The sequence below is a fragment of the Trachypithecus francoisi genome, unplaced genomic scaffold (genome assembly GCF_009764315.1).
Source record: "Trachypithecus francoisi isolate TF-2019V2 unplaced genomic scaffold, Tfra_2.0 Lachesis_group2, whole genome shotgun sequence".
NCBI lineage: Eukaryota > Metazoa > Chordata > Mammalia > Primates > Cercopithecidae > Trachypithecus > Trachypithecus francoisi.
Genome location: NW_022681465.1, coordinates 75,070,846 through 75,095,935, shown reverse-complemented (window position 1 = coordinate 75,095,935; position 25,090 = coordinate 75,070,846). Strand labels below are relative to the sequence as shown.

The 25,090-nt window shown below is 41.2% G+C and overlaps 1 protein-coding gene across 1 annotated transcript; it reads right to left on the bottom strand.

The window, feature by feature from the left end:
* Nucleotides 1-9,992: 9,992 nt before the first annotated feature.
* Nucleotides 9,993-24,319, bottom strand: PTGER4 (prostaglandin E receptor 4). Its single transcript, XM_033179440.1, has 3 exons — nt 23,542-24,319; nt 22,166-23,080; nt 9,993-11,955 (listed from the first exon to the last, which is right to left on the bottom strand). The coding sequence occupies exons 2-3, from the start codon at nt 23,036-23,038 to the stop codon at nt 11,356-11,358; spliced, it is 1,473 nt and encodes a 490-aa protein (XP_033035331.1). The 5' UTR covers nt 23,039-23,080; nt 23,542-24,319; the 3' UTR covers nt 9,993-11,355.
* Between the last annotated feature and the right edge of the window lie 771 nt (nt 24,320-25,090).

The following is a 25,090-nucleotide window of genomic DNA, read 5'->3' as shown; positions in this document are numbered from 1 at the left end:
ATTTTGAGCTTTGTTCCTTCAATACCTAGTTTATTTAGAGTTTTTAGCATGAAGGGATGTTGACTTTTATCAAAAGCCTTTCTACATTTATTGAGATAATCATGTGGTTTTTGTCTTTAGTTCTGTTTATGTGATGAATCACATTTATTGATTTTGATATGTTGAACCAACCTTGCATCCTGAGGATGAAGCCTACTTGATCATAGTGGATTAACTTTTTGATGTGCTGCTGGATTTGGTTTACAAGTATTTTGTTGAGAATATTTGCATTGATGTTCATCAAGGATATTCATTGGCCTGAAGTTTTCTTTTTTTTGTTGTGTCTCTGCCAGGTTTTGGTATTAAGCTGATGATGGCCTCATAGAATGAGTTGGGGAGAAGTCTTTCTTCCTAAATTTTTTAGAATGGTTTCTGTAGGGATAGTACCAGCTCTTCTTTGTACATCTGGTAGAATTCAGCTGTGACTCCATCAGGTCCTGGGCTTTTTTTGATTGGCAGGCTATTTATTACTGATTCAATTTCAGAGCTTGTTATTGGTCTGTTCAAGGAATTGATTTCTTCTTGGCTCAGTCTTGGGAAGGTGTATGTGTCCAGGAATTTATCCATCTCTTCCAGATTTTCTAGTTTGTGTGCATAGTGGTGTTCATAGTAGTTTCTGGTGGTTGTTTTTATTTCTGTCAGGTCAGTAGTAGCATTCCCTTCATCATTTCTAATTGTGTTTATTTGGATCTTCTCTCTTACTTAGTGTAGATTGTGGCCTGTTTTATTAATTTTTTCCAAAAAACCAACCCCTGGATTCTTTGATCTTTTGAATGTTTTAGAATTCTTGATTTTCAGCTCTGATTTTTGTTATTTCTTATCTTCTGCTAGCTTTGTGGTTGATTTGTTCTTGCTTCTCTATTTATTTTAGTTGTGAAGTTAGGTTGTTAATTTGAGATCTTTGTAACTTTTTGAGTCGGACATTTAGTGCTATGAATTTCCCTTAACACTGCCTTAGCTGTGTTCCAGAGATTCTAGTATGTTGTATCTTTGTTCTCATTATTTTCAAAGAGCTTCTTGCTTTCTGCCTTAATTTTATTATTTACTCAAAAGTCATTCAGGACCATGTTGTTTAATTTCCATGTAATTTTATGGTTTTGAGCGATTTTCATTGTGTTAACTTCTATTTTTATTGCACTGCAGTCCAAGAGTGTGTTTGGTATGACTTTGGTTCTTTTACATTTGTTGAGGATTGTTTTTATGTCCAGTTATGTGGTTGATGTTAGAATATGTGCCATGTGGCAATGAGAAGAATGTATATTCTGTTTTTTTTGGGTAGACACTTCTGTAAAAGTCTATCAGATCCATTTGGTCCAGTGCTGAATTTAGGTCTGGAATATCTTTGTTAATTTTCTACCTTGATGATCTGCCTAATGCTGTCAGTGGAGTGTTGAGGTCTCTCACTATTATTCTTTGGAAATCTATGTCTCTTTGTAGGTCTCTAAGAACTTGCTTTATGAATCTGGGTGCTCCTATGTTGGGTGCATATATATTTAGGATAGTTAGATCTTCCTGTTGAATTGAACCCTTTACCATTAAGGTAATGCTCTTCCTTGTCTTTTTTGGTTTGAAATCTGTTTTGTCTGAAATTAGTATTGCAACCCTTCCTTTTTTCTGTTTTCCATTTGCTTGGTAGATTTTTCTCTGTCCCTTATTTTGAGCCTGTGAGTGTCATTATGTGTGAAATGGGTCTCTTGAAGACAGCATGCCATTGGGTCTTGCTTTTTTATCCAGCTTGCCACTGTGCCTTTTTAGTTGGACATTTGGCCTGTTTACATTCAAGGTTAGTATTGATATGTGTGGATTTGATCCTGTTATTGTGCTGTTAGCTGGTTATTATATTGGCTTGTTTGTGTGGTTGCTTTATAGTGACAGTGGTCTCTGTGTTTGTGTTTTTGTACCAGCTGCTAGCGGTCTTTCCTTTCTATATTTAGTGTTCCTTTTCAAAATCTCTTGTAGGCAGATCTGGTTGAAATGAAGTCCCTCAAAATTTGCTTATCTGAAAAGGATCTTATTTCTCCTTCACTTAGGAAGCTTAATTTGGCTGAATATGAAATTCTTGGCCAAATATTTTTTTCTTTAAGATGTTGAACATAGGCCCCCAATCTCTTCTGGCTTATAGGCTTTCATTTGAGAGGTCTGCTGTTAGCCTGATGGGGATCCGTTTGTAGGTGACTTGCACTGTCTCTCTGTCTGCCTTTAACATTCTTTCTTTCATTTCAACCTTGGAAAATCTGAGGATTATGTGTCTTGGGGATGATCTTCTTGTGCAGAATCTTACAGAGTTCTCTGTATTTCCTGAATTTGACTGTTGGCCCCCCTACAAAACTGAGAAAATTGATAGATGATATCCTGAAATATATTTTCTAATTTGTTTGCTTTCTCCCCTCTCCCTGTTAGGAATGCCAGTGATTCGTAGATTTGGCCCCTTTACATAATCCCATACTTCTCAGAGGTTTTGTTCATTCCTTTGTATTCTTTTTTCTTTATTTTTGTTTGATTGTCTTATTTCAGAGAACCAGTCTTCAGGTTCTGAGATTCTTTCCTCAGTTTGGTTTATTCTGCTGTTAATACTTGTGATTGTATTGTGAAATTCTTGTATTGTGTTATTCAGCTGTCAGACCTGTTAGGTCCTTTTTGATGCCAGCTTCTTTGTCCTTCAGCTCCTGTATCACTTTATTGTGATTCTTATTTTCCTTGGATTTGGTTTTGCCATCCTTTTGAATCTTGATGTTCTTTGTTCCTATCCATATTCTGAATTCTATTTCTATCATTTCAGCCAGTTCAACCTGGGTAAGAACTCTTGTTGGAGAACTGGTGGAGTCGTTTGGAGGACACCCTGGCCGTTGGAGTTACTGGAGTTCTTGCATTGGTTCTTTCTCATCTCTGCATGTGGATGTTTCTTTAACTGCAGTGTAGATTGAGTATAGTCAATAGGCTTCTTTTCTGGATGTTTTCACTGGGCTGAGGCTTTATGTAGGGTCTTTATTTGAAATTGACTTCTTTTCTCTGGTTTCAGAGTCAGGGTATGTTAGTGAGGTATTTTTGGTGTTGAAGTTTTGGGGTGTGATCCAGCAGGTGACACTTAGGCTTGTTGGTCAGTTTGTAGATTCTTGCTTAGTTGTATGGCTCCCCTATGGTTCCTCACAGTTGCAGTCATGTTCCCTTTCAGTGCTCTGAAAGTGTGGGTTCCTCTACCCCTTGAGAGCTGGTTGTAGTTCACAACTTGGCACTCATGGGCTGCCTACTGCAGCTCTGGGGCAATCTCAGTGTTTATGTTCCTTCCCCATCATAGAGGCAGCAGAAGAAGATATCTTATTAGGGGTTGTGGCCAAGGGTCATTTGCTTGACTCCTGAGGGCTCCACTCCAGAGAAATGCAGGTCAGGAATTACTGAGTGCAGTCAGTCCAAGCCAGGGGTTCCCTGTCTGGTGACGAGCCATGGGGGGTGTGTGCAACCCATGGGAGATGGACTGGCCTCCTCTCCTTGGATCGACTGCACCTTGTTGGAGGTATGGATAAGGAACTTAGGGTCTTTGCTCCTTCATTAGTCCAAGGGTGGCAAGGGCAGTTTCACTGCAGAGGCAGTGGCAGAGAGGCTTTCAGCTGCCCCTGGAGGCTCTGTTCAGGGAGTTGCCGAGTTAGTACTGGCTTGATAGCTCTGGGCAGGGGGTGGCTGGAGGCCCGCGCCTGGTGGACCTGCTTTTTAGTTTTCAATGACTCAGCCTTACCCATGTTTTAAGTTTATCCCTAAATGTTTCACATTTTTCATGCAATTATAAGGAGTCTTTTAAAATTTTCATCTTCCAATTTTGATAACTATTACATAGAAATACAGTTGATTTGTGTGTATTGACCTTGTAACCTATAGCCTTGATGAATTCATTTATTAGTTACATTAGCTCTTTTATAGATTCCTTGGGATGTTCTTCATACATAACATATCTTTATGAATAAAGACAATTTTCCTTCTTCCTTTCCAAACTGTGTGTCTTTTATATCTTTCTCTTGCCTTATTACACTTGCTAGAACTTTCAGTACACACAAACTGTGAGAATAAACTTTATTTACAACTTTTTAGTATTTCACCATGAAGTGTGAAGATTGATGTAGATTTTTATACTTTTTCTTTTATTAAATTGAAAAATTCCCTTACTAGTCTGTGAACACTTGTTTATTATGAATGGGTGTTGAATTTTGTTAATTGTAGTTCCTGCATCTATGAGATAATATTTCTCTTTTATTCTCTTTGTATGGTAAGTTACATTTATTTTTCAGATGTTAAATCAACTGTATTTCTGGGATTAAACCCTACTTACTCATGATGATTATCCGTTTTAGATATTGCTTGATTTCATTTGTTAACATTTTATGAAGGATTTTTGTGTCTGTGTTCATGAGGGATATTGGCCCATAGTTTCCTTTTCTTGTAATATCTTTGTCTGGATTTCAAGTCATGATATGTTGACCTCACGAAAAATGTTGAGAAGTATTTTCACTTACTCTTTTCAATACAGTTTCTGTAGATTTGGTGTCATGTCTTTCTGTAATGTCTAAAAGAACTCACAAATAGAATCACTTAGGCTTACGGTTTTTTTGGGTGGTAAAGTTTTTAATTACAAATTCAGTTTTAAAAATAGCTATTGTGTAAATATTATGAATTATATCACATTTGATAGTGTAGTTTGATTAAATCAGGATCCAAAAAAGTCCATTCATTGCATCTATTGCTATGTCTTTTCATCCTTTATAATCTATGACTTCCCCTTCCCCCCCCCCTTTTTTTCCAGCTCATCTTTAAAGGAACTGGCTCATTTGTCCTTTAGAATTTTCCACATTTTCTATTTTGCCTATGGCATTGTACCTGATGTCATTACTGTTTTTTCTGTTCCTATATTTCCTCTTCATTGGACTTAGATCTAGAGGTTTGATCAGATTCATTCAGTTTTTTGGCAAGAATACATCGTGGGTGGCTGTGGGTACATCACTAGAAGTTAAATATTTCTTGCCATCTGTTTCTCTTTGTAATATCAGCAGCCATTGACTATGATTGTCTAGATCCATTATTTCATTAGTGGCTACAAACTGGTGATAATTCTGTTACTCTTTTGGTACTAGAAAACTTTAAAGAAAAACTTTCCCTCATCGACTATTTTCTTATGCTGGAAAAACTGCAGAGTAAAGGCTGTTTATATAATAAAGGCTTTGTTCTTTGTCTTCTTACGAGTTTTCAAAATAATTAGTTGGCTCCCTAGAATCCTCCAAAAGTGACCAATGAGGTGTTTTGTTTTGTTGTATCATTATAAAGTAATACATTGAGACATAATTGATATGTTTCAATCTCTGCAGTTACTGTTTTCATTGATGGCATATACATCCTGAACTTTAGCAGATAATACTAAGTTCATTTTTCAAAGTGGTTGTATCAATTTTATACTCCCAAGAACAGTATATTTTTTGAAGCATACTTGGTATTTTCATACTTTACTTATTTTGCAAATATGATTGGAGTATAAGGGTGTATTATTGTGGTTTCACTGCTATTTCTTCATTTTAAAAAATTTAGGACATTAAGTACTGATATTGTACTATAGATTAGTATAACTTAGCTGTCTTGTATTTTCCCAAGATATTTACTACTTCTTTCTTAATTCTCAGTATAATTATAATTTAGGTTTCAATCTACATCTATGATGATGATGATGATGATGATGATTACATTTTAGAGACAGAGTCTTGGTCTGTTGCCCAGGCTGGAGTCCAGTGGTACCATCTTAGTTCACTGTAACCTCAAATTCATGGCTCAATAGATCTGCCTGCCTCAGTCTCCTGAGTAGCTAGGACTACAACAAGCACGTGCCACCATGCCTGGATAATTTTTCATGTCTTTTTTTTTTTTTTTTTTGGTACACAGGGTCTCTCACTGTGTTGCCCAGACTGGTCTTGAACTCCGCAAGTGAGACCATGTGGTATTTGGTTTTATGTTTCTTAGTTAGTTCACTTAGGACAATGGTCTCTAGTTCCATTTGTGCTACTGCAGAGGACATGATGTCATTCTTTTTTATGGCTGTCCAAAAAGAGTTTGTGCAAGCAATCCTGTCTCAGCCTCCCAAAGCTTTAGGATTACAGGTGTGAGCCGCTGTACCTGACCGTATATTCATTATTTGATATGAGTACAATCATTACACATAATTTAGTTCACCTTGTATATTATGTTTATTTTACCTTTCTTCTACCTCTGTTTGTTTTTCATGGAGTCAATAATTGCCTTTTTTAATTCATTAGTTTCCTATGTATATATATTACTAATTTTTCTAATAGAACTATAATACTATCCTCAATTTTGCCAAACATCAAATAATCTATTAATTTTCCTTCTTTTTTCTTTTTTGTTTGTTTGTTTTGTTTTGTTTTGAGACAGAATTTCACTCTTTGCCCAGGCTAGAGTGCAATGGTGCGATATCGGCTCACCCTGCAACCTCTGCCTCCGGGGTTCAAGCAATTCTCCTGCCTCAGCCTCCCAGGTAGCTGGGATTACAGGCATGCGCCACCATGTTTGGCTAATTTTGTATTTTTAGTAGAGACAGGGTTTCTCCATGTTGGTCAGGCTGGTCTTGAACTCCCGACCTCAGGTGATCCGCCCGCCTCGGCCTCCCAAAATCCTGGGGTTACAGGCGTGAGCCACTGTGCCTGGCCTTCCTTTCTTTCTTTCCTTCCTTTCCTTTCATTTCTTTCTTTCCTTTCTTTCCACCCTGGGGACATCGGAGAGCCTTCCCTCCTGCCTCAGTCTGGTTTCACTGTGCTCTTGACCTATTGCAGAGCTGTTGCCTTGGGTTCTTGTTCATTGTTCTTGGAATTCTTTTTGCTCTTCCTTTGTATTAAATCCTGTTTCAACCTTCTCAAGAAAGAGAAATACTTACCTAATTATTCAGATTTTAGTGTGTAGAGTTGCTGTGGTTACAAGTTCTTAGGAAAAAGTTATGACTGGTGTTCTCTTCTGTCCTTCTCTTCCATGGTGGGAAATGGGGTGGATGGCCTGGCAAGGTAAAGGGAATGGATAAATGATTGAATGGTAGAGATGTTGATAGAAGGACCAAAGGCCCAGCTATCTTTCTCTCTTCCTTTCTGCCAAGGTACTTCGAGTTTGGGGTTAAAGCACCAGCTGTAGCCCAGAGAAACCCCACAGTAAGCAATGGGACCAAATGCTCTCTCTTGTTGTAAGTGTCTTGTTTTTTCTGGTTCCATTTTTCATGTGTCTGGATGACAAGCTTGAGATCATAATTGCAGCATCTTAGATTCAGTCTTGGATGTAATGGGGGAAGGGCATGAGGTGGGCCAGTATTGGAAGAAAGCAAACATGGTTTGTTCTGAGACTAGTACAAGTAGTTTAGGAAAAATGAATATTTGTGTAATGGAAATTTTTCTGCATTAACATTTGAGGCCATGTGGATAGCTAACAGTAAATATTACTGGGCCTTGATTTTTCCATGTCCCTTTTGTATTTATTGCCCCTAAGAGAAAACTTGTGGAGAGGACTAGCTATGATTTGGGAAAGAACTCTTGAATTCTGTGGTCCCTTGGTCAAAATACCATTTTATTTTTTATTTTATCATTTTATTTTAGATTCGGGGGGTATGTGTGTTTGTTTGTTAAATGGGTATATTGCATACTGGTGGGACTGGGCTTCTAGTGTACCCAATACCCAAATAGTGAACATAATACCCAGTAGGTTATTCTTCAACCCTTGCTCTCCCCCACCTCCCCACTTTTGGAGTCCCCAGCATCTATTAGTTCCATCTTTATGACCATGTGTACCCATTGTATGGCTCTCATTTATAAGTGAGAGCATGCAGTATTTGCTTTTCTGTTTCTGAGTTAGTTCACTTAGGACAATGGTCTTCACCTTCATTCGTGTTGGTTCAAAGGACATGGACATGATTTCTTTCCTTTTTATGACTGCACAAAGTACCATTTTTTCCTTTTTTTCAGACGGAGTCTCATTCCTTCACCCAGGCTGGAGTGCAGAGGCCGATACTGGCTCAAGTGATTCTAGGTTCAAGTGATTCTCCTGCCTCAGCCTCCTGAGTAGTTGGGTGCATGCCACCATGCCTGGTTAATTTTTGTATTTTTTTTTTTGAGACAGAGTCTCACTGTATCGCCCAGGATAGAGTGTGGTTGTGCAATCTTGGCTCACTGCAACCCCCGCCTCCAGGGTTTAAACGATTCTCTTGCCTCAGCCTCCCAGGTTGCTGGACTACAGGCGCCCACCATCATGCCTGGCTAATTTTTATATTTTTAGTGGAGATGGGGGTTTCATTATGTTGGCCAGGCTGGTCTTGAACTCCTGACCTCGTGATCTGCCTGCCTCAGCCTCCCAAAGTGCTGGGATTACAGGCGTCAGCCACCACACTCAGCCGATTTTTGTATTTTTAATAGAGACAGAGTTTCACCATGTTGGCCATCCTGGTCTTGAACTCTTGACCTCAAGTGATCCACTTGCCTTGGCCTCCCAAAGTGTTGGGATTACAGGTGTGAGCCCCTGCACCTGGCCTAAAGTACCATTTTAATAGTCCTGCAAATCTATCTTTTCTAACACACTTGATTTAATTGGTTAGATTGTCTCAAAGATTACAATATGGTGTTAAAATTGCCTTCTTGTCTGTTATATCCTTTTGAGATGTTAGGACTTAATAGTAGCCAATTAAACAATCAGAACTTTCCTGTGTAGAAAATTTGAAGTTCTCTGAATGGTCTAGAACAAGTGTCCCATAGCAAGAAACAAAAAATAATCTTTGCATTGCATAGCTGTTAAATTTTATAAATAAATATGGAATAGATGACGGAGCAGTGCCGAAATTCATTTTTCTTGGTTGCTAGTTTAAGAATAAATCAGGCTCAACAATGAAAAAGACACTTGCCCCCCAAAAATCATTTGTTGAAGCCCTAACCCCCATTGTGACTGTATTTGGAAAGAGGGCCTTTAAGGGACGAATTAAGGTTAAATGAGGTCATAAGGGTGGGGCCCTAATCCAGTATGACTGGTGTCCTTATAAGGAGAGAGGCATCAGGGATGTGCTCACCTGGAGAAAAGGCTATCTGAGGACACAGAAAAAAGGGAGCCATCTGCAAGCCAAGGAGAGGGAGCTCAAGAGAAACCAACTCTGCTGACACCTTGTTCTTGGACTTCCACCCTCCACAACTGTGAGAAAATAAGTTTCTGTTGTGTAAGCCACCCATCTATAGTATTTTATGGCAGCCTTAGCTGACTAATGCAGATACATAACTCACTCAAAAAATGAACAAAATTTGCATTTAAAAACGTAAAAATGTCCGGACATGGTAGCTCATGCTTGCAATCCTAGCATTTTGGGAGGCTGAGGCGGGCAGGCTGCTGGAAGCCAGGAGTTTGAGACCAACCATGGCCAACATGGCATGACATGTCTCTCCTAAAAATACAAAATTTAGCTGGGCATGGTGGTGCACACCTGTAATACCAGCTAGTCAAGAGGCTGAGGCATGAGAATTGCTTGAACCCGGAAGGTGGAGGTTGCAGTGAGCTGAGATTGTGCCAATGCACTCCAGTCTGGGTGACAGAGCAAGACTCTGTCTCAAAAATAAATAAATAAATAAATAAATAAATAAATAAATAATAAAAATGGCAGTTAAAAAAGTTGCAAAATGTAAAATATGCTAATTTTAGTAATAATTATTTGAGTCCTTTATATATCGCAAGCTAGGCGTAATACTGTCTCAATCCATCACCCATACAAACTGGAGGCTTTGAATAAAGTGTCATTCTCTACTAAGTGTATCCAAGGCTTTGTACTTTTCTTGCAACATTTCTTTAAAATTATTTCCCAATAAATTTAAAAAATATATATAAAAGGATATAGATGATGACCTGAAACAACAAACCCCCACCCCACAAGTTTTCCCAAACTGAGGATATGCAACTCAGATTGAATGTGTATATTTATTATCATCTCCAAAATAATTTCACTTGGTACAACTGCTTCTTAAAATCATATCAATATCAGGCTCAGAATTTAATTACAACCAAGCAATTCACAAAAACACTTTGAGCAACAAAACATGCTTAATATTTCTTTGAGAAAGATCCTTCAAATATGTGTACAGCATCACTGGGAGTTACACAAAACTGTTACAAGGTGATCATTAAGTGCCCCAAATCTGCACTTCTGATATATATGAATGGCTAATGTAACCACATTTGGGAATCTTTACATCTCTAAATAAAGCTCTTTCTGATGCAACTTGCCATCCTTTAAAATTTTAAAGGATATTCTTGGTAATTCCTTAGGAAAGTAAAACTACACACACTTTCAGAGAAACAATAAGTTGCTTAGATTTTTAAAATTTTTTATATTATACACTTTAATTATGGGTTATTTATTAAAGACTTTAAAAAATTTATGTTATGTTTTAAAAAGTACCAATTAGTGAGGAAAAAGTTGAAAACATTTACCAGCATGTTAGGTTCTCCTGAAATCACAGTTTTCTGGATAAATAAATGTAATATCACTAAACAATTTTCACTATGTATTTTATACATAGCCTGGAAAGAATAACATTTTGGACTATAATTTTCACATCTTAAATAGTATTTTTTTCTTTATCCCTTTGATAATACTAAACTCTTTCTCCTAAAAATTTATATTTATTTTATAGATATCAATCTTACTATGAATTTTCAACTTTGACTAGAACTTGTTTATGAAAAATATCTAACATCTGCAACTTCAGCTGGTTATACTGGAAGGAGAGGGCTTGCGATAATTTTATTATACCTTGTATTAACAATAAACCTTCTCACAGAGAAGAAAATACTTTAAATACCTTAAATCATATGTACAACAATAAAAATTCACATTTCATGCTTTAGTGAGACACTTGAATCATCCATAAGGCAGTCCTCATAGTTTACTGGAATAGAGCCTTTCTAATATCTGGGCCTCTGCTGTGTGCCAAACACCACGAAGCTCTGGATGTTAGGAAAGCAGCCAAACTTCTGCCATCCTCCTATCCAGTAGAAAAACTGAGGGTAGGTCTTCCCAGCCATCAAGTTGTGATCACAATCCTCTGTCATAGTAGGGTATTAACTGACGTGCTGCAGGCCTCAGGACCCATGTGAGTCAACTCGATTGTTTGCAAAGTGCTCAAAAGCCAGGATGTTCTCTAATGTGAGTTGTAGGATGATGATAGCCCTTCTGAGCACAGCTAAATGTGACATGTATGTGTCTATTGCACAGGATTTTATAAGGGTCCAGAAACAGTACTGTATTTCTTTCCTTACCTATTATATACATTTTTCTGATAAGTTCAGTGTTTCACTGGGAAATGTGACTTGCAGGGAGCTCCCCTTAGGGGCAGGCCCAGCCCTGCCGCTCTCACCAACCTCATCCACCAGTAAGACACTCTCTGAGTCCTGACCCTGTGAAGAGTCTGAGGTCTCTGATATTCGCAAAGTCCTCAGCGAGGTGGTGTCTTTCTGGGTCAGGCCCATGCCAGGAACACCTGGAAGCAAATTCCTGCCTCCAAGGCCATTTTCACTGAGGTCTGGCAGTGAGAGGTCTGGCAGGAGGGTCTGAGATGTACTGCTGATCTCCTTCAGCTCCCGGGAGAGGAAGGAGCGAGAGTGGCCTGACATGGCAGAAGATGTCCTGCGACTGTCTGAGCAGTGCTGTCCGGAGCGCTCTCTGCGGGATCCGCCAATGCGACAGAAGAGGCATTTGATCTTCTCTATTGCTTTACTGAGCACTGTCTTTCTCAGGAGGATATATATCCAGGGGTCTAGGATGGGGTTCACAGAAGCAATTCGGATGGCCTGCAAATCTGGATTTTTACTGACTTCTCGCTCCAAACTTGGCTGATACAACTGGTTGACGAATACTCGCACCTGCATAAGTGAGATCCACACATTTAGATTTCATCATTCATCAATTGGGAAAACATATAAATGCTATGTCTACCTTAGCAATATTAAGAACCTGCCTTCATTTCTCAAGTTCCAGGAAAAGAGGAAGCTACATAACAAGCCTCAGAAAAACCAGTCATGGGCTGGGTATGGTGGCTCACGCCTGTAATCGCAGCACTTTGGGAGGCCAAGGCGGGTGAATCACTTGAGGTCAGCAGTTCCAGACCAACTTTTACAACATGGCGAAACCCCATCTCTACTAAAAATACAAACATTAGGCTGGGTGCAGTGGCTTACGCCTGTAATCCCAGCATTTTGGTAGGCTGAGGTAGGCGGATCACAAGGTCAAGAGATTGAGACCATCCTGGCCAACATGGTGAAACTCCATCTCTACTAAAACCACAAAATTTAGCTGGGTATGGTGGCATGTGCCTGTAGTCCCAGCTACTCGGGAGGCTGAGGCAGGAGAATCGTTTGAACCCGGGAGGTGAATGTTGTAGTGAGCTGAGATCACGCCACTGCACTCCAGCCTGGCGACAGAGCGAGACTCCATCTTAAAACAACAAAAACAAAACAAAAATTAGCCAGGTGTGGTGGCATATGCCTATAATCCCAGCTACTCAGGAGGCTGAGGCAGGAGAATCGCTTGAACCCGGGGGGGGGGGGCAGTGGTTGCAGTGAGCTGAGATGGTGCCACTGCACTCCAGCCAAGGCCACAGATCTAGAATCTGTTTCAAAAAAAAAAAAGAAAAGAAAAAGAAAAAGAAAAACCAGTCACTGCAAAAATGCAATTACATGTTCTGAGTTAGTATGGCTTTAATATTTTTGTAACTATCTTATGATTATCTTCCCTAGAGCAAAGACAGTATACAAAAATGCAATGTGAGTGCAGGTCACATATGTATAAAGTGTTCTTGAGAAACATTTTGTTAACTTCATTTCTGCGACTGCTTTTAAGTTTTTGTAACTCTAATGAAGTAACTTTTTTCTCCCCAAAGCTACCGATTTCTCTTATTCCATCTGTCATTTTACATAATTTAAAGGGAACTCATTTTATAAGTCAGTTAACCATCTAATCATCAGAATAAGGCCAGATTCTTTTATTTTAGTCTAGAAAGAATATGCTGAACAGTTTTACACCAACAGCAGGATCTCCTGTCACCCAGAATGACCACAGAATAGTTTTTATTTTCTCTATGACTCTGTTCCCCAGTTATAGTAATCACGATGGATGAGTAGGAATTTGCTAAATTTAGAAGGAAGGACATCACATTTCAAATAGAGGTAGCTCCATGTGCAAAGTCATGGAAGAATGAAATGATATGTCAACATCTGGGAACTTCAAATGATTCAGCGAATGGAGCATGAATTTGTGTAAACTTACATGATGATTTTATTCCTTAGAGGAAAATGCATTTGTTAAACGTACATGTATATATTTTTTTGAGACCAGGTCTCACTTTGTCGCCCAGGCTGGAGTGCAGTGGTGTAATCATTGCTCACTGCAGCCTTGAGCTCCTAGGCTCCAGCAATCCTCCTGCCGTAGCTTCCTGAGTAGCCAGGACTACAGGTGTGTGCCACCGTGCCTGGCTAACTTATTATTTTTGTAGAGATGAGGTCTTTCTATGTTGCCCAGGCTAGTCTCGAACTCTTGAGCTCAAGTGATCTGCCTGCCACAGTCTCCCAAAGTGCTAAGATTACAGGAGTGAGCCACCATGCTCAGCCTCAAATTCACTCTTAAAGTATTATGAATTTTTTTTTGCCTAGATATTACTTCTAATTCCACTGTGATCATTTATATAAAAATCTCATCTCCTAGAAATAGTAGGAGTAATTCACATAGAAATAGTAGTATAGAAATAAAAATAATTGCCATCTATCTTTAGTAATTATTTACTAATTATTTCTTGCCTTTAGTAATTATTTTAGGTTAGGGAGAAGAGGTTGAGTCTCACAGTCAAGGAAGATACATAAAAATCATAAAAAGGAGCAAGAAGAACTCACAAAAGCATAGCTGGAGCCATTTAACTAGGGGCAAATATCTCTAACAAGACTTGAGGACATTGCTGCCTTACTATATACAGCATAACAATGAATGACTCATGGTGTATGAATCACCTGGAACAGGGATAGTTTAGTTGAGGCTGGTGTCAGTTCACAATGGAAAAGGCAATTCATTGACCATTTGCATGCATTCTTTTGGCACTTACTAGATGTAACAATATTTGGGTCGGGGTATTTCAGAAAGATTTTCAACAATTTGGATAAAAGAAGGAAGTTTAAAATATTTGAAGAAATACATTTCATGAACCTGCAAAATTAAACTTATATTAAATTTATTCCAGAACGATACTGGATCAGTAAGGTAGAACTGCATTTCTATTTCTTCCTTAACTGGAATTTAGATATTAATTAGCTATAGGTCTCTGATCCTCTATCAAAAGATTTTTGTTCATTTCATTTGTTGTTGTTTTGTTTTGAGAACTTACACTCATTGCAAAATCTGACCTAAACTTATTTTGGCAGCAAAAACTGAACTGAACAGACTGTGAAGCCATTTAGTTCAATTTATTCCACTTAGAGTGAATATTCTATGTTCTGGTCCAGGAGTACTGTTCCAATTCTGATGAGGATATTACATATTTTGCAATATATTATTGATTACTTCTCTAAAAGCCAAGAAATTCTAAATTCTGAAACTCATCTGCCCCTAAATATTTTGGATATGGGATTATGGGCCTGTAAATCTCAGAATAAAACAGTCAAAGCCTCTAACCAAGATGAAATTAATATCTTGATATTTGGAAGACAGCTAAATCAAGAATGAACTGGAATGAACATCAGTATGTAATATCGCCTCTTAAAATACTTTTAGAAACTATGCTGGGATAAATGATAGTTACAAGGCAAAGCATACTTGATTTAAAAAAATCTTTACTAATAGTAAAATAAAAATAATAAAATTAAAAAAATAAATATTTTACTAGTTAAATAAAGCATCTTGGTTTCTTCCTTCCATAAGCTTTGTGGTCTTCAGCTATGTCTGGAAACTCAGCAGTTCCCTCAACTGTACAGGCCTTTTCTCAGATGAGGTATTTGTTACTGAGACCCAGAGCTTTTGAGGAACTTAGGATGTCCCCCGCCCTGTTGGTGGCAATCTGGTCTGGACCTCCATGTTGCCTTTTCTGTTCTACCAGTTTGGCTTTCTGTTTAATCATTATTTCCTGACAATGGAGTTATTGGTAAAAAGCATGAGGTCTACATTTTATTCCCATCACGTACTATGTTCCTAAGGGTAGAAGAAATGATGGATTTAAATCTGTTAGTATCAAGTCCTGTGTGTGGTCTCTGGAAAAGACCTACGGCCGGGTTTATGCGAACTTGAGCCTTCAAGCCTCCAGGTGGCAGTGTTGCTCCACTCGAGAGTTTCTGACCCTCCCTCCCTAATAAGCACTGTGTAAAGCCATCTCCGAGACTCGCAGAACAGAATTTTGGTTAAGTCTGAACCTGACGTTTCTGAGATTTTTGACACTGAAAATGTTTCGCTGCTGGTTGCTTCTCCTGCAACAACCTCAAAGGAAACATAGCTACTACTGAAAGGAAGAAAATTTTGAACACTTAAAATGGAATTTGTAGCCAAAGAAGTACATTAGGAGTTAGCATTTTAAAATTTCTGTGGCCTTTTAGAAAGGTCGGAATGTTGTAAAACAATAATAGGTTGTCATAATCAAAGGTGATGAGAAAAAAGGAAAGAATCATTTCTGTGCCTCATCTCATCCACAGCAGCAATGTATTTTGACTAGTATAGGAGGGAATGAAAGGAGGCTATATTAAAAGTATATTAAAATTATAGAAATGGGGGAGGAAAAGTTTACAATTAGTCCAGGCCACTGAACCTGGTCATTCAATGTCTTTTCAATAAAGGGGAATTCACAGGGTAGCAAAAATATGAGTTTAAAGAGCAAAAGTTCAAATTCGGGTAAAAACATCCTCAAAAGTTGGTCAAATTGAAAAGAATCAATATGAGTTTTACTTTGCAACATATCTCAATTGAGACTTACTTCAAGTAGGGAAAGAAAAAAGACAAAACAAACAAAAACTCCACGCATCTTGCAATGTTTGAAAACATATAGCAACCTCTGCTTCACTTTAAATGGGCTACTTGACTTGCTGTTTCCAAGAGGGCAGGGACAACCGCAGTTGAGATGGGAACATCTGGAGTAGTGCTTCAATGTCTTGTGAGCAGGTGAAAGCACTTTTCGGAATTCTTGTCTAACAGGCCCTATATGTTACACGACTAAACAAGTTCAGGCAGTTTTCAGTGTTGGAAGAGTGTGTTGCTGATAAAACTGAACCTCTGAGTCAGGAGGGAAAAAATCATTTAAAAAACTCACTGAATACAGCTGGGCGCGATGGCTCACGTCTGTAATCCCAGCACTTTGGGAGGCCGAGGCAGGCGGATCACCTGACATCGGGAGTTTGAGACCAGCCTGACCAACATGGAGAAACCCCGTCTCTACTAAAAATACAAAATTAGCTGAGCGTGGTGGTGCATGCCTATAATCCCAGCTACTTGGAAGGCTGAGGCAGGAGAATTGCTTGAACCCAGGAGGCGGAGGTTGTGGTGAGCTGAGGTTGTGCCATTGCACGCCAGCCTGGGCAATAAGAGGGAAACTCTGTCTCAAAACAAAAACAAAAACAAAAAAACTCACTGAATACTAATGACATATCTCCTTTCTTCCAATTTTAAGTCTTTTTCTTAGTAGCTGCTGCTGTGTACATGTGGTTTGTTGTTAATATTGGCATATTACAGTATTCTAAATTATTTTATTTTAGAAAGAGTCTCACTGTGTCACCCAGGCTGGAGTGCTGTGATACAAACATGGTCATTGCAGCCTTAACCTCCTGGACTCAAGCAATCCTCTCGCCTCAACCTTCCAAGTAGCTGGGAAAGCAGGCACATGCCAACACACCAAGCTACATTTTAAAAATTATGTTATTCACACCTTTTAAGGATGATTAGAGATTAGGGTTCAGGAGCAGTGGAACATAACTTGGAGAAAATGCAATCAGTTCAGAAGAAGATGTGGTGACAAGAAGGCTGTAAGGAGGCTATATGCTATAGAGATAGATGCCCTAGCTTTGGAAGCAAACAAGCCTCTGTTCAAATCCTGGCTCCACTCCTTATAACATATGTACAAATGATCAAAGTGCTTAGCACAGCGCCTATCATAGAACAGATATGTTGGCTCTCATTACGTTTTTTGAACCCATATGTGGAAGCTTGCCCAGTGTGGAATATATCAATAATTTGAAAACTGTAGCTTAGAGGTAGCTTTGGGATATAGTTAATAATATGGTATCAAAAACATGTACTTCCTACTTAATAATCTGTTTGCAGGGAATGTTGAAGAAAGAATGTTGAACTCTTGATTAGACAGATTTAGTAATCGACTGTCAAGACAGTAGTAATGCTTTCCAATAAGTGACAAGATCTGTAGCTGGATTTGAATGTGTGTGCTACTTGTTCTGTTCCAAGTACATAAAAGGAATTATCTGTATGTGCTCAGTTATCCCACTGCCTTGTGAAGAGTCCAAGATTGACACAGCTGTTACTAGAAGTTCTTATCACTTTCTTTTTTTCAAGTAAAGAATAGTGGAAAGAATTCTTGACTGGGTGGTGTGTAGGAGAGCTTGGTTCTTGTTCCTTCTAGGCCACTAACTGGCCATTTGTAGAAGACAAGTTAAATCTCTACAGGCTTTATAGGTCAACATCTACACTGAATGTTTCTTTTTTGTTTTGTTTTGTTTTTTAAAGCTCTCACATTGAATATTCTATTGGGGACTACAAGAATCACTTCAGCGCTGAGAAAAAAAAAAACTTGTTAGGAGATATTCAATACAAACAAATTGACAGGTCAGCAAAGCATGGTGAAATGAGCATTAGATGAGGACTCACCTATAGCTACCCTGTAAGTTGCAGAATGATATAAATTCTTCATTTGCAGCTGGGAAAACTGAGGTGTAGAGAGAGTGAAAATACTGGTCAGCCCTACTTTCTCCTTAGAGCTTTTCAAGATTCAAATGAAGGCCGGACGCGGTGGCTCAAGCCTGTAATCCCAGCACTTTGGGAGGCCGAGACGGGCGGATCACGAGGTCAGGAGATCGAGACCATCCTCGCTAATACGGTGAAACCCCGTCTCTACTAAAAAATACAAAAAAAAAAAAAACTAGCCGGGCGACGAGGCGGGCGCCTGTAGTCCCAGCTACTCGGGAGGCTGAGACAGGAGAATGGCGTGAACCCGGGAGGCGGAGCTTGCAGTGAGCTGAGATCCGGCCACTGCACTCCACCCTGGGCGGCAGAGCAAGACTCCGTCTCAAAAAAAAAAAAAAAAAAAAAAAGATTCAAATGAAATGCCACATGTGGAAATAACTTACTTTTATGTAACTCAATAATCTTCTGGGTCTACAATTTCACGTTATGACTTAAAACTTGCTTCTGGACATCACAATTTTTTAAACTTAGCCAAATTTATTTGAACAAATCTAGTCTTTTAGATTCTGTTGTAGTCATACCCAAATTTATGGCATTTCTCTTGTATGTATAGATGTGCTTCACACTCATCTGACATCCCATCAGTTGTTTTATGACTCCACTTCCAGTTTGCCTACAGTAAACAAAAGTATATCTATTTACAAAGTTTTCATCTGTCCTTATAAACTTTTGCTGATCAAATGCTGGTGAAAGCTTTATAGAGACAACTAGTTTACAGTAAGGAACCAAATAAACACTCACAGGAAATATTTTCCTAAGGATCTAAGTTTTACTTCACCAAGGCAGAAGATTAATCAAATTAGCCATTCTGCCCCTGGCTGAGATAAATATTTGTTACTTCAGAGTTAAAAAACAGAAGAAACAAGTAAGCAATAAATACAGTTTTGGGTTGCTTGTGTATGGGGGACAATGCCCTTCCAAACCCTATAGTAACTGTTTAGCCCTGAGGCAAAATATTTGATTATAATAATCATCTTAATATTCATTAGTAACTGAAAAATTAGGCACTAGAAATTCATCTAGCTACAGCATTTAGCACCAGGACCTTAAGGGGCTGTCTTGCTTGCATATTTCTAAAGAATGCAATCCTTTTTCTTTATCTGAAATGTAGACTCTCACTTCTTGTTCTCACAAAATTTTGGAAGTTCTCACTTCCAAAATACTCCTATATTTAAAAAACCCCTGAGACTGGTTATAAATAGAAGAAAGGACAAAATGACAAGAACCACCTACCCATTACATCTTATCATGTGATGTTCCTTGTAGATCATACTGACGCCTTCTCTGATCATTAATTATGACCCAGTTCAAAGAATTCTGAAGGTTCAGCACAGTTCCTTATATCCACAACTAATTTCCCAATCTTTCTCAAATTTCCACTCCAATCTTAGCTGTATTTATGAAACATGTATATTTTGGATAGCAAATTAAATTTTATTTTTTATACTAAACTCAATACCAACCCCCCTCTAAGAGCTGTAGTTCTTTCTCCCCGGTGTCCAAGAGGCAAAACCTTGGCTGCTTTTCAGTGGCTGCTTGTTTTCCTTATGTATTATATCAAGCTTTCTGAAATTCCAAGTAAGCTATATTTGCTTTGTTAGACTTTCCAAAGCATTTAAAATGATTCCAATGCTTTGATTTTCCTTAAATGGGATTAGCAACCACTTGATTTGATAAAATTAGATGCTTCATTGTTTCTTTGGAACTGAAGATAGGCTCATCTGCTTTCAATATCAGAGAGTTCTGACCTTTAATCTTAATTTACAATATGAATATGAAAACATGAAAAAAGAAAGTTGTAAAAGGAAGCCAAGGAAAACTGTATTTGCAGAAGGGTTTTTGATTATTTCAGTAATTCCTGAATTGCTGGAGGGTAGTATAATGAACCCATCATTTATCACTGATTTATAAACTGATTCTGAAATTAGATTTTAGTACCCAAAACTAAGGGCGACAAAATGATGCCACTGCTATTTGTAGGATTCCTTATTTCTCACAAAGCTACATAAATACTTGACTAATGGGATTACTTCTTAATTGAGCTAGTTTCAATTTTCAGGTTAAGATTACTTAAAATTTACAGCATGTTACTAACCTTATACAGGTGGACAGTATTTCTTGTTAGTTAAAATGTGGTTAATCTGCAAACCACAAATACAGCTCCTATAATTTCTTGCCTCTAGGTCCTCAAATAATTTCACAGCTTTGTGTAAGGGCCCTGAATCTTAGGTCCAGGTCTACCACTTCAGCTCACGAGGTGAATTAAGCCTTGTATGTCTCTCTAGATGTTAGAAGAAAATAATTCATCCGTGGCTGTGCAGAAATCCATGGCTTTACAGGCTTACTTCCAACCAAAACACATATAAAGTATGTGCATGTTGCTAACCTTCTAGCTCTAATTCCTCTGTCCCTTTAAGTGGATGTTCTGAAAATAACAACCATTGACTTTGTCATTTACTGTTCTGTAAAACACAAGGCAGAGGCCCAGGAACAGGGGCCCCATCAGGAGCAGAGTTGTTTTTGTCCAAAATCTCACTTTCTTCTAGGTTGCCATTACAGACAGTAAAATGTATTTATGTGACTCAAGTGTGACTTAACTCTGTAAATTATATTGGGTCCTGGAATGGCTTAAAGGCTCTTATGGCCAATTATATTTATTACTGTTTATACAAATTGGTAAGAAGCTACTGTATTCTGGCTCTCAGCCCCCTCAAAGTTCCTTCCATTTACAGTCACTTTTATCAGAGATATAATATTTCTACACCAAAGATCCCTGGACAGTATTAATAAGGAAAAGGAAAGAATAATAGCCCATTACATTTTATTTTCTCTTGTTCCCAATAAGCATAAGAAAAAGCAGTTATCTCTTTTTGAGTTGGTAGTTTAGAATTTCCAGGAATGCAGGGTTTTGGAAGATGGAAGAACTCATAACTAGTTGCTTTCAAGAGAAACTCTAGATAAAGTATTGCATTCTTCTGCCCATCTGCTTCTGGTGCATTTCATTTTAGTCAGAGTAGGGTTTGAACCTTTCTGTTTATCATATTTTAAAAGTTAATCCAAAGGCAATTCTTAAAAGATGAACTAAAAATGAAGTGTACCAAAACTCCAACCCACGCTTTACAAAGGCCAAAATGAGAAATGTTCTAGGAGGGAGACGTGATGTAATAACACATGAGCTGGGTCTGGCCTCAGACAGCCTAAGGTCCATTACAAGCTGTAGAGCTTTGGCTTGAAGAAATGAAGACAGCCATCTCTAAACCTCGGTTTCTCTAAAATGGTACTGTTTCTTGCACAGTTGTAGAGAATTCAAATCCCATATCCCATGTATACCAGCTTTTCCATAATTAGTCACCCTGAGAAACTTTGCTTTCCTGGCCTACACAGAATGAAAGAAACTGAGTCTGGACCCTGCCCTGTGTATGAATTAGAATTTGTGTGCTTTAAGCTGCCCTCCCAGGGCACACCATGGTAGAGCAGGAAGCCTAGCTTGACTGTGTAGATTTGGCTGGATTATTTTAAGCGTATCATTCACTCCCTCAGTGAAGTGAGGGAGTTAGACTAAAACACCTCTTGATATCTCTTCTAGCTTTAAAATTCTACGCAATCCACGGGGGAAAAAAGTAAAGAAAAAAAAAAAAAAAACAAAAAAAACTTGCATAAATCAAAACACCAAAAACCCCACTTTCCTTAGAAATGGTTTACAACGAACAGATCACCATCCCTGACGTTTCAGGTTCTGCAGTTCACAGTTCACAGTTCACAGTACAGAGGAGTGGGCTAAGTTACACCACAGTAGGTTCCCCTCCACATCTAACAGAGGAAGTGGGGGGTTTTCTTGGAAGACTCGGCCAATGTCAGGCAGCAAGGGGTAAGGGCTGTCCCGGTAGAGAAAAAAACCCAGGCTTTCGGGAACATAAACTGGGGGATGTAGGGGCAAAGCACCTGCTAAATCTCATTAGGACTGGGACTTCAAAGAGGGTTGGGTCCGCTCTGAGAAACAGTGTGGGAATCCCAGCCGCGATCTAAAGGAGACACGTTCACTACCAAAGACTGAGAGGGAAAGCTGGGAGCGGGGAACGGAGGAGGGAGGTGGATGCGAGAAAAGGGCCGGGTGGGGCCCCAGCCCTGGTCACTCACCACGAGCGGGATGGAGCAGATGAGCACCACCAGGGAGGTGGCAATGAGTAAGATGACCATCTGGATCTCGGCGCCCGCGATGCGGCGGAAACTCCGGCGGCGGCGAAAGTCGCTGAGGCGCGGCAAGCCTGGGGAGGCGGCGGGGTGGCCCCGGGAGGCAACCGAGGTCACAGCGGTCGCGGCCGCATGGTGCTGCTCGGTGCCCAGCGAGGTGCGGCGCATGAACTGGCGGTGCATGCGGAGCAGCGCGCCGCACACAAGCACGTTGCAGAGGACGGTGGCGAGAATGAGGAAGGAGCTGAAGCCCGCGTACATGTAGGAGTAGGCAGCGTGCGCCGTCACGTTGGTGGTCCAGTCGATGAAGCACCAGGTGTCTGGGTACTGCAGCCGCGAGCTACCGAGGCCCATGTTGGGCAGCGCGCAGAAGAGCACGTTGGAAGCATAGACTGCAAAGAGCGTGAGGCCCGCCAACCGCTTGTCCACGTAGTGGCTGTAGAAATAGGCGTGGTTGATGGCCAGGTAGCGCTCGACACTCATGGCGCAGATGATGCTGAGGCCGGACAGGCTGAAGAAGAGCAGAATGAAGGTGCTGTACTCGCACAGCGGCTGGCCCCCGGGCCACTGGCCCTTCATGTACGTGGCGATGGTTACCGGGCTCACCAGCAAAGTGCCCAACAGGTCGGTGACAGCCAGCCCACATACCAGCGTGTAGAAGGTCGTCTCCTTTTGCTCCTTGCGCGACTTGCACAGCACCACGATGGCCACCAGGTTGCCCACCACCCCGAAGATGAACATCACCGCCGGGATGGTCACCGGGCTGTTCAGCCGGTCGGGGCTCAAGGAGGTGGACGCATTGACCCCGGGAGTGGACATGATAGTGGCTGCGGTGCGCAGCCTTGGAGTGCAAGGCTGGGTCTGGGGATGGCAGAAGAGAGACAAAGCTGCCGTGAGCGGAAATTACCACTTGTAAGGTGTTAGACCCGCGCCCAAGAAAGGAGCCAAGGGGAGAAACTCGATCCTACTTTCTGTATTGTAGCCACTTACCAACTGCGGCCACCAAAATCTCTAGGCTCCTGATACGTCCTGCCAGCAGCACACTCTTCCTGACATTAATATTTATAAACTGATTCTCCCATTCCTCTTCCTCCCCCCAACCCAACTCACTCCATTGCCAAGATGAATAAGAGCCATCTCAAGGGAAAAGTAGCTCCCTAGTGCTATTCCCGATAGATGCTGAGTCAATGAAATGCTCACTGAAAACAAGTTACAAAAGCAATTTGGAGAGCGCGCTCTTCCCTTCTTGGCTCTTTTCGGCGAGCGCCGCATCTCCGCGTTCGCTACCCGTTGACCCCAGCGCCAGCCCAACTCCATCTCACCTGTAGCGGCAGCAGCGGCGGCAGCCTCGCGAGCTCCCAGGGTCAGCTCTCAGATGTCCTGGCCCGCCTCCAACCTGCTTTCACCTTGTCCCGCTCAGTCTGGAAATTGCCAAACCTTCGGCTTCTCAGAGCCGATCTCAGTGGCTGCCGATTTTTGGACACTGAGGTCAGAATTGCCAGCTTTCAAAAACTTGGGAAACAAGAGGGGCAGCTGGATGGGTCAGGGAAAAATGGTGCTGGATTTCTTGTTCGCTATTTTTTTTTCTTCAAAGACAAGTCCCAGTTTTGCAGTGCCCGCCGGTCTTGTCCGCTGGAGGACAGCGTTCAGGTGTGAGGCCACGCGCGCAGGTGGCGCGGAGCCTCGGCCCCCAGTTCTGGCCGCCCTCCGCCCCAGCCACCGGCAGCACGGGCGGCTACCGGAGTTTGCGGCTGCCGCTGAGGCCGCTCCTGGCTACCTGGGGGCGGCTCGGGGTCCACTCTGCCCGAGGCTCTGGCCTGGGGCTGTTCATCTTCCTCTCGGGCTGCCGGGCGTGGAGCTCCGCTCTCGCCTTTCCACCCTCTGTACAAACTTTTCTCCTCCTCCAAGTTTCCCTGGCGGAGGCGGAGGCAAACCGTGCGCTACCCGGACGCCCATTGGCCGGATTGGAAGGGGGCGGAGCGCGTCCTCCCTGGGCGCCGCTGGGGAGCCTGGCGGGGGGCGGTGTCCGGGCTGGGGCGGGGCGGGGCTGGGCTGCGCGGGGCGGGGTGGCTCCCGTGGTTTTCCCGCCCTCTGAGCTGCGGAGTGGGAGCCGGGAGGAGACCCTGGGAAGCCCCGATTCTTTCCCCGGCTACCGCTTAGCGGCTCCTGAACTCGGCTTCCAGTGGGGCCACCACTGAAACCAGCGACCCTTTCCGCCTTGCTGCCTGCCACTTGGAGTGGACTATTTCTTGAACCTCCTGCCCGCGGGCCGCAACACCTAGGTCGTGGAAGAGAGGGCAGTTACTTTAGCATTCTACCTAGGGTTGGCCGAGAAAGGAGGAGAAATAGGGTGTCTGTGTGCGCTAGCGCGTGCGCCCCGGGGTTAGACTTGGGTGCGCCCAGCGGACGTGGTAGGTGGGTGGGTGGGTACCAGGTTGGGCGGGGAAATAACGAAGAATCCATCCTCTCACCATAAAAGGAGTTGGAGTCATTTGGCAGTGACCGGGCTGCGGGCTGCGCTTGGTAGGGCACCCCAGGCGAAAAAGAAAAAAAAAAAAAAAGAAAGAGGAGGAGACAGTGACTGCAGCCTCTCCCGGCGCAGGTGGCAGAACCTTGCCGCTTTCGAGAGGTGGAGCCTTGGTGGGGTTGGGAGGACTGCCTAACTGCGGTCTTTTTCTCCATTCTCTTTCCGGGGAACCTCTCCGCCCTGAAAGGGTAGAGTGAGCTTCCTGCCTTCGGCCCTGTTATACTCGTTAGACCCCATTCACCGTAAATCGTTTGAAAGACTAGTGGAGGGTGAGAAGGGGGTTTGAAAGTCACCGGAGTAAAGGAATTCTCCAAGCACCACCTCATGATTAATTCTTGGAAAAG

Excerpts from the sequence above, each read along its gene's own strand:
- PTGER4 (XM_033179440.1), bottom strand. The coding sequence starts at position 23,038 with ATGTCCACTCCCGGGGTCAATGCGTCCACCTCCTTGAGCCCCGACCGG. Across the intron at positions 11,956-22,165 it reads TCTGCTCCATCCCGCTCGTG|GTGCGAGTATTCGTCAACCA; the intron begins GTGAGTGACCAG and ends TCACTTATGCAG.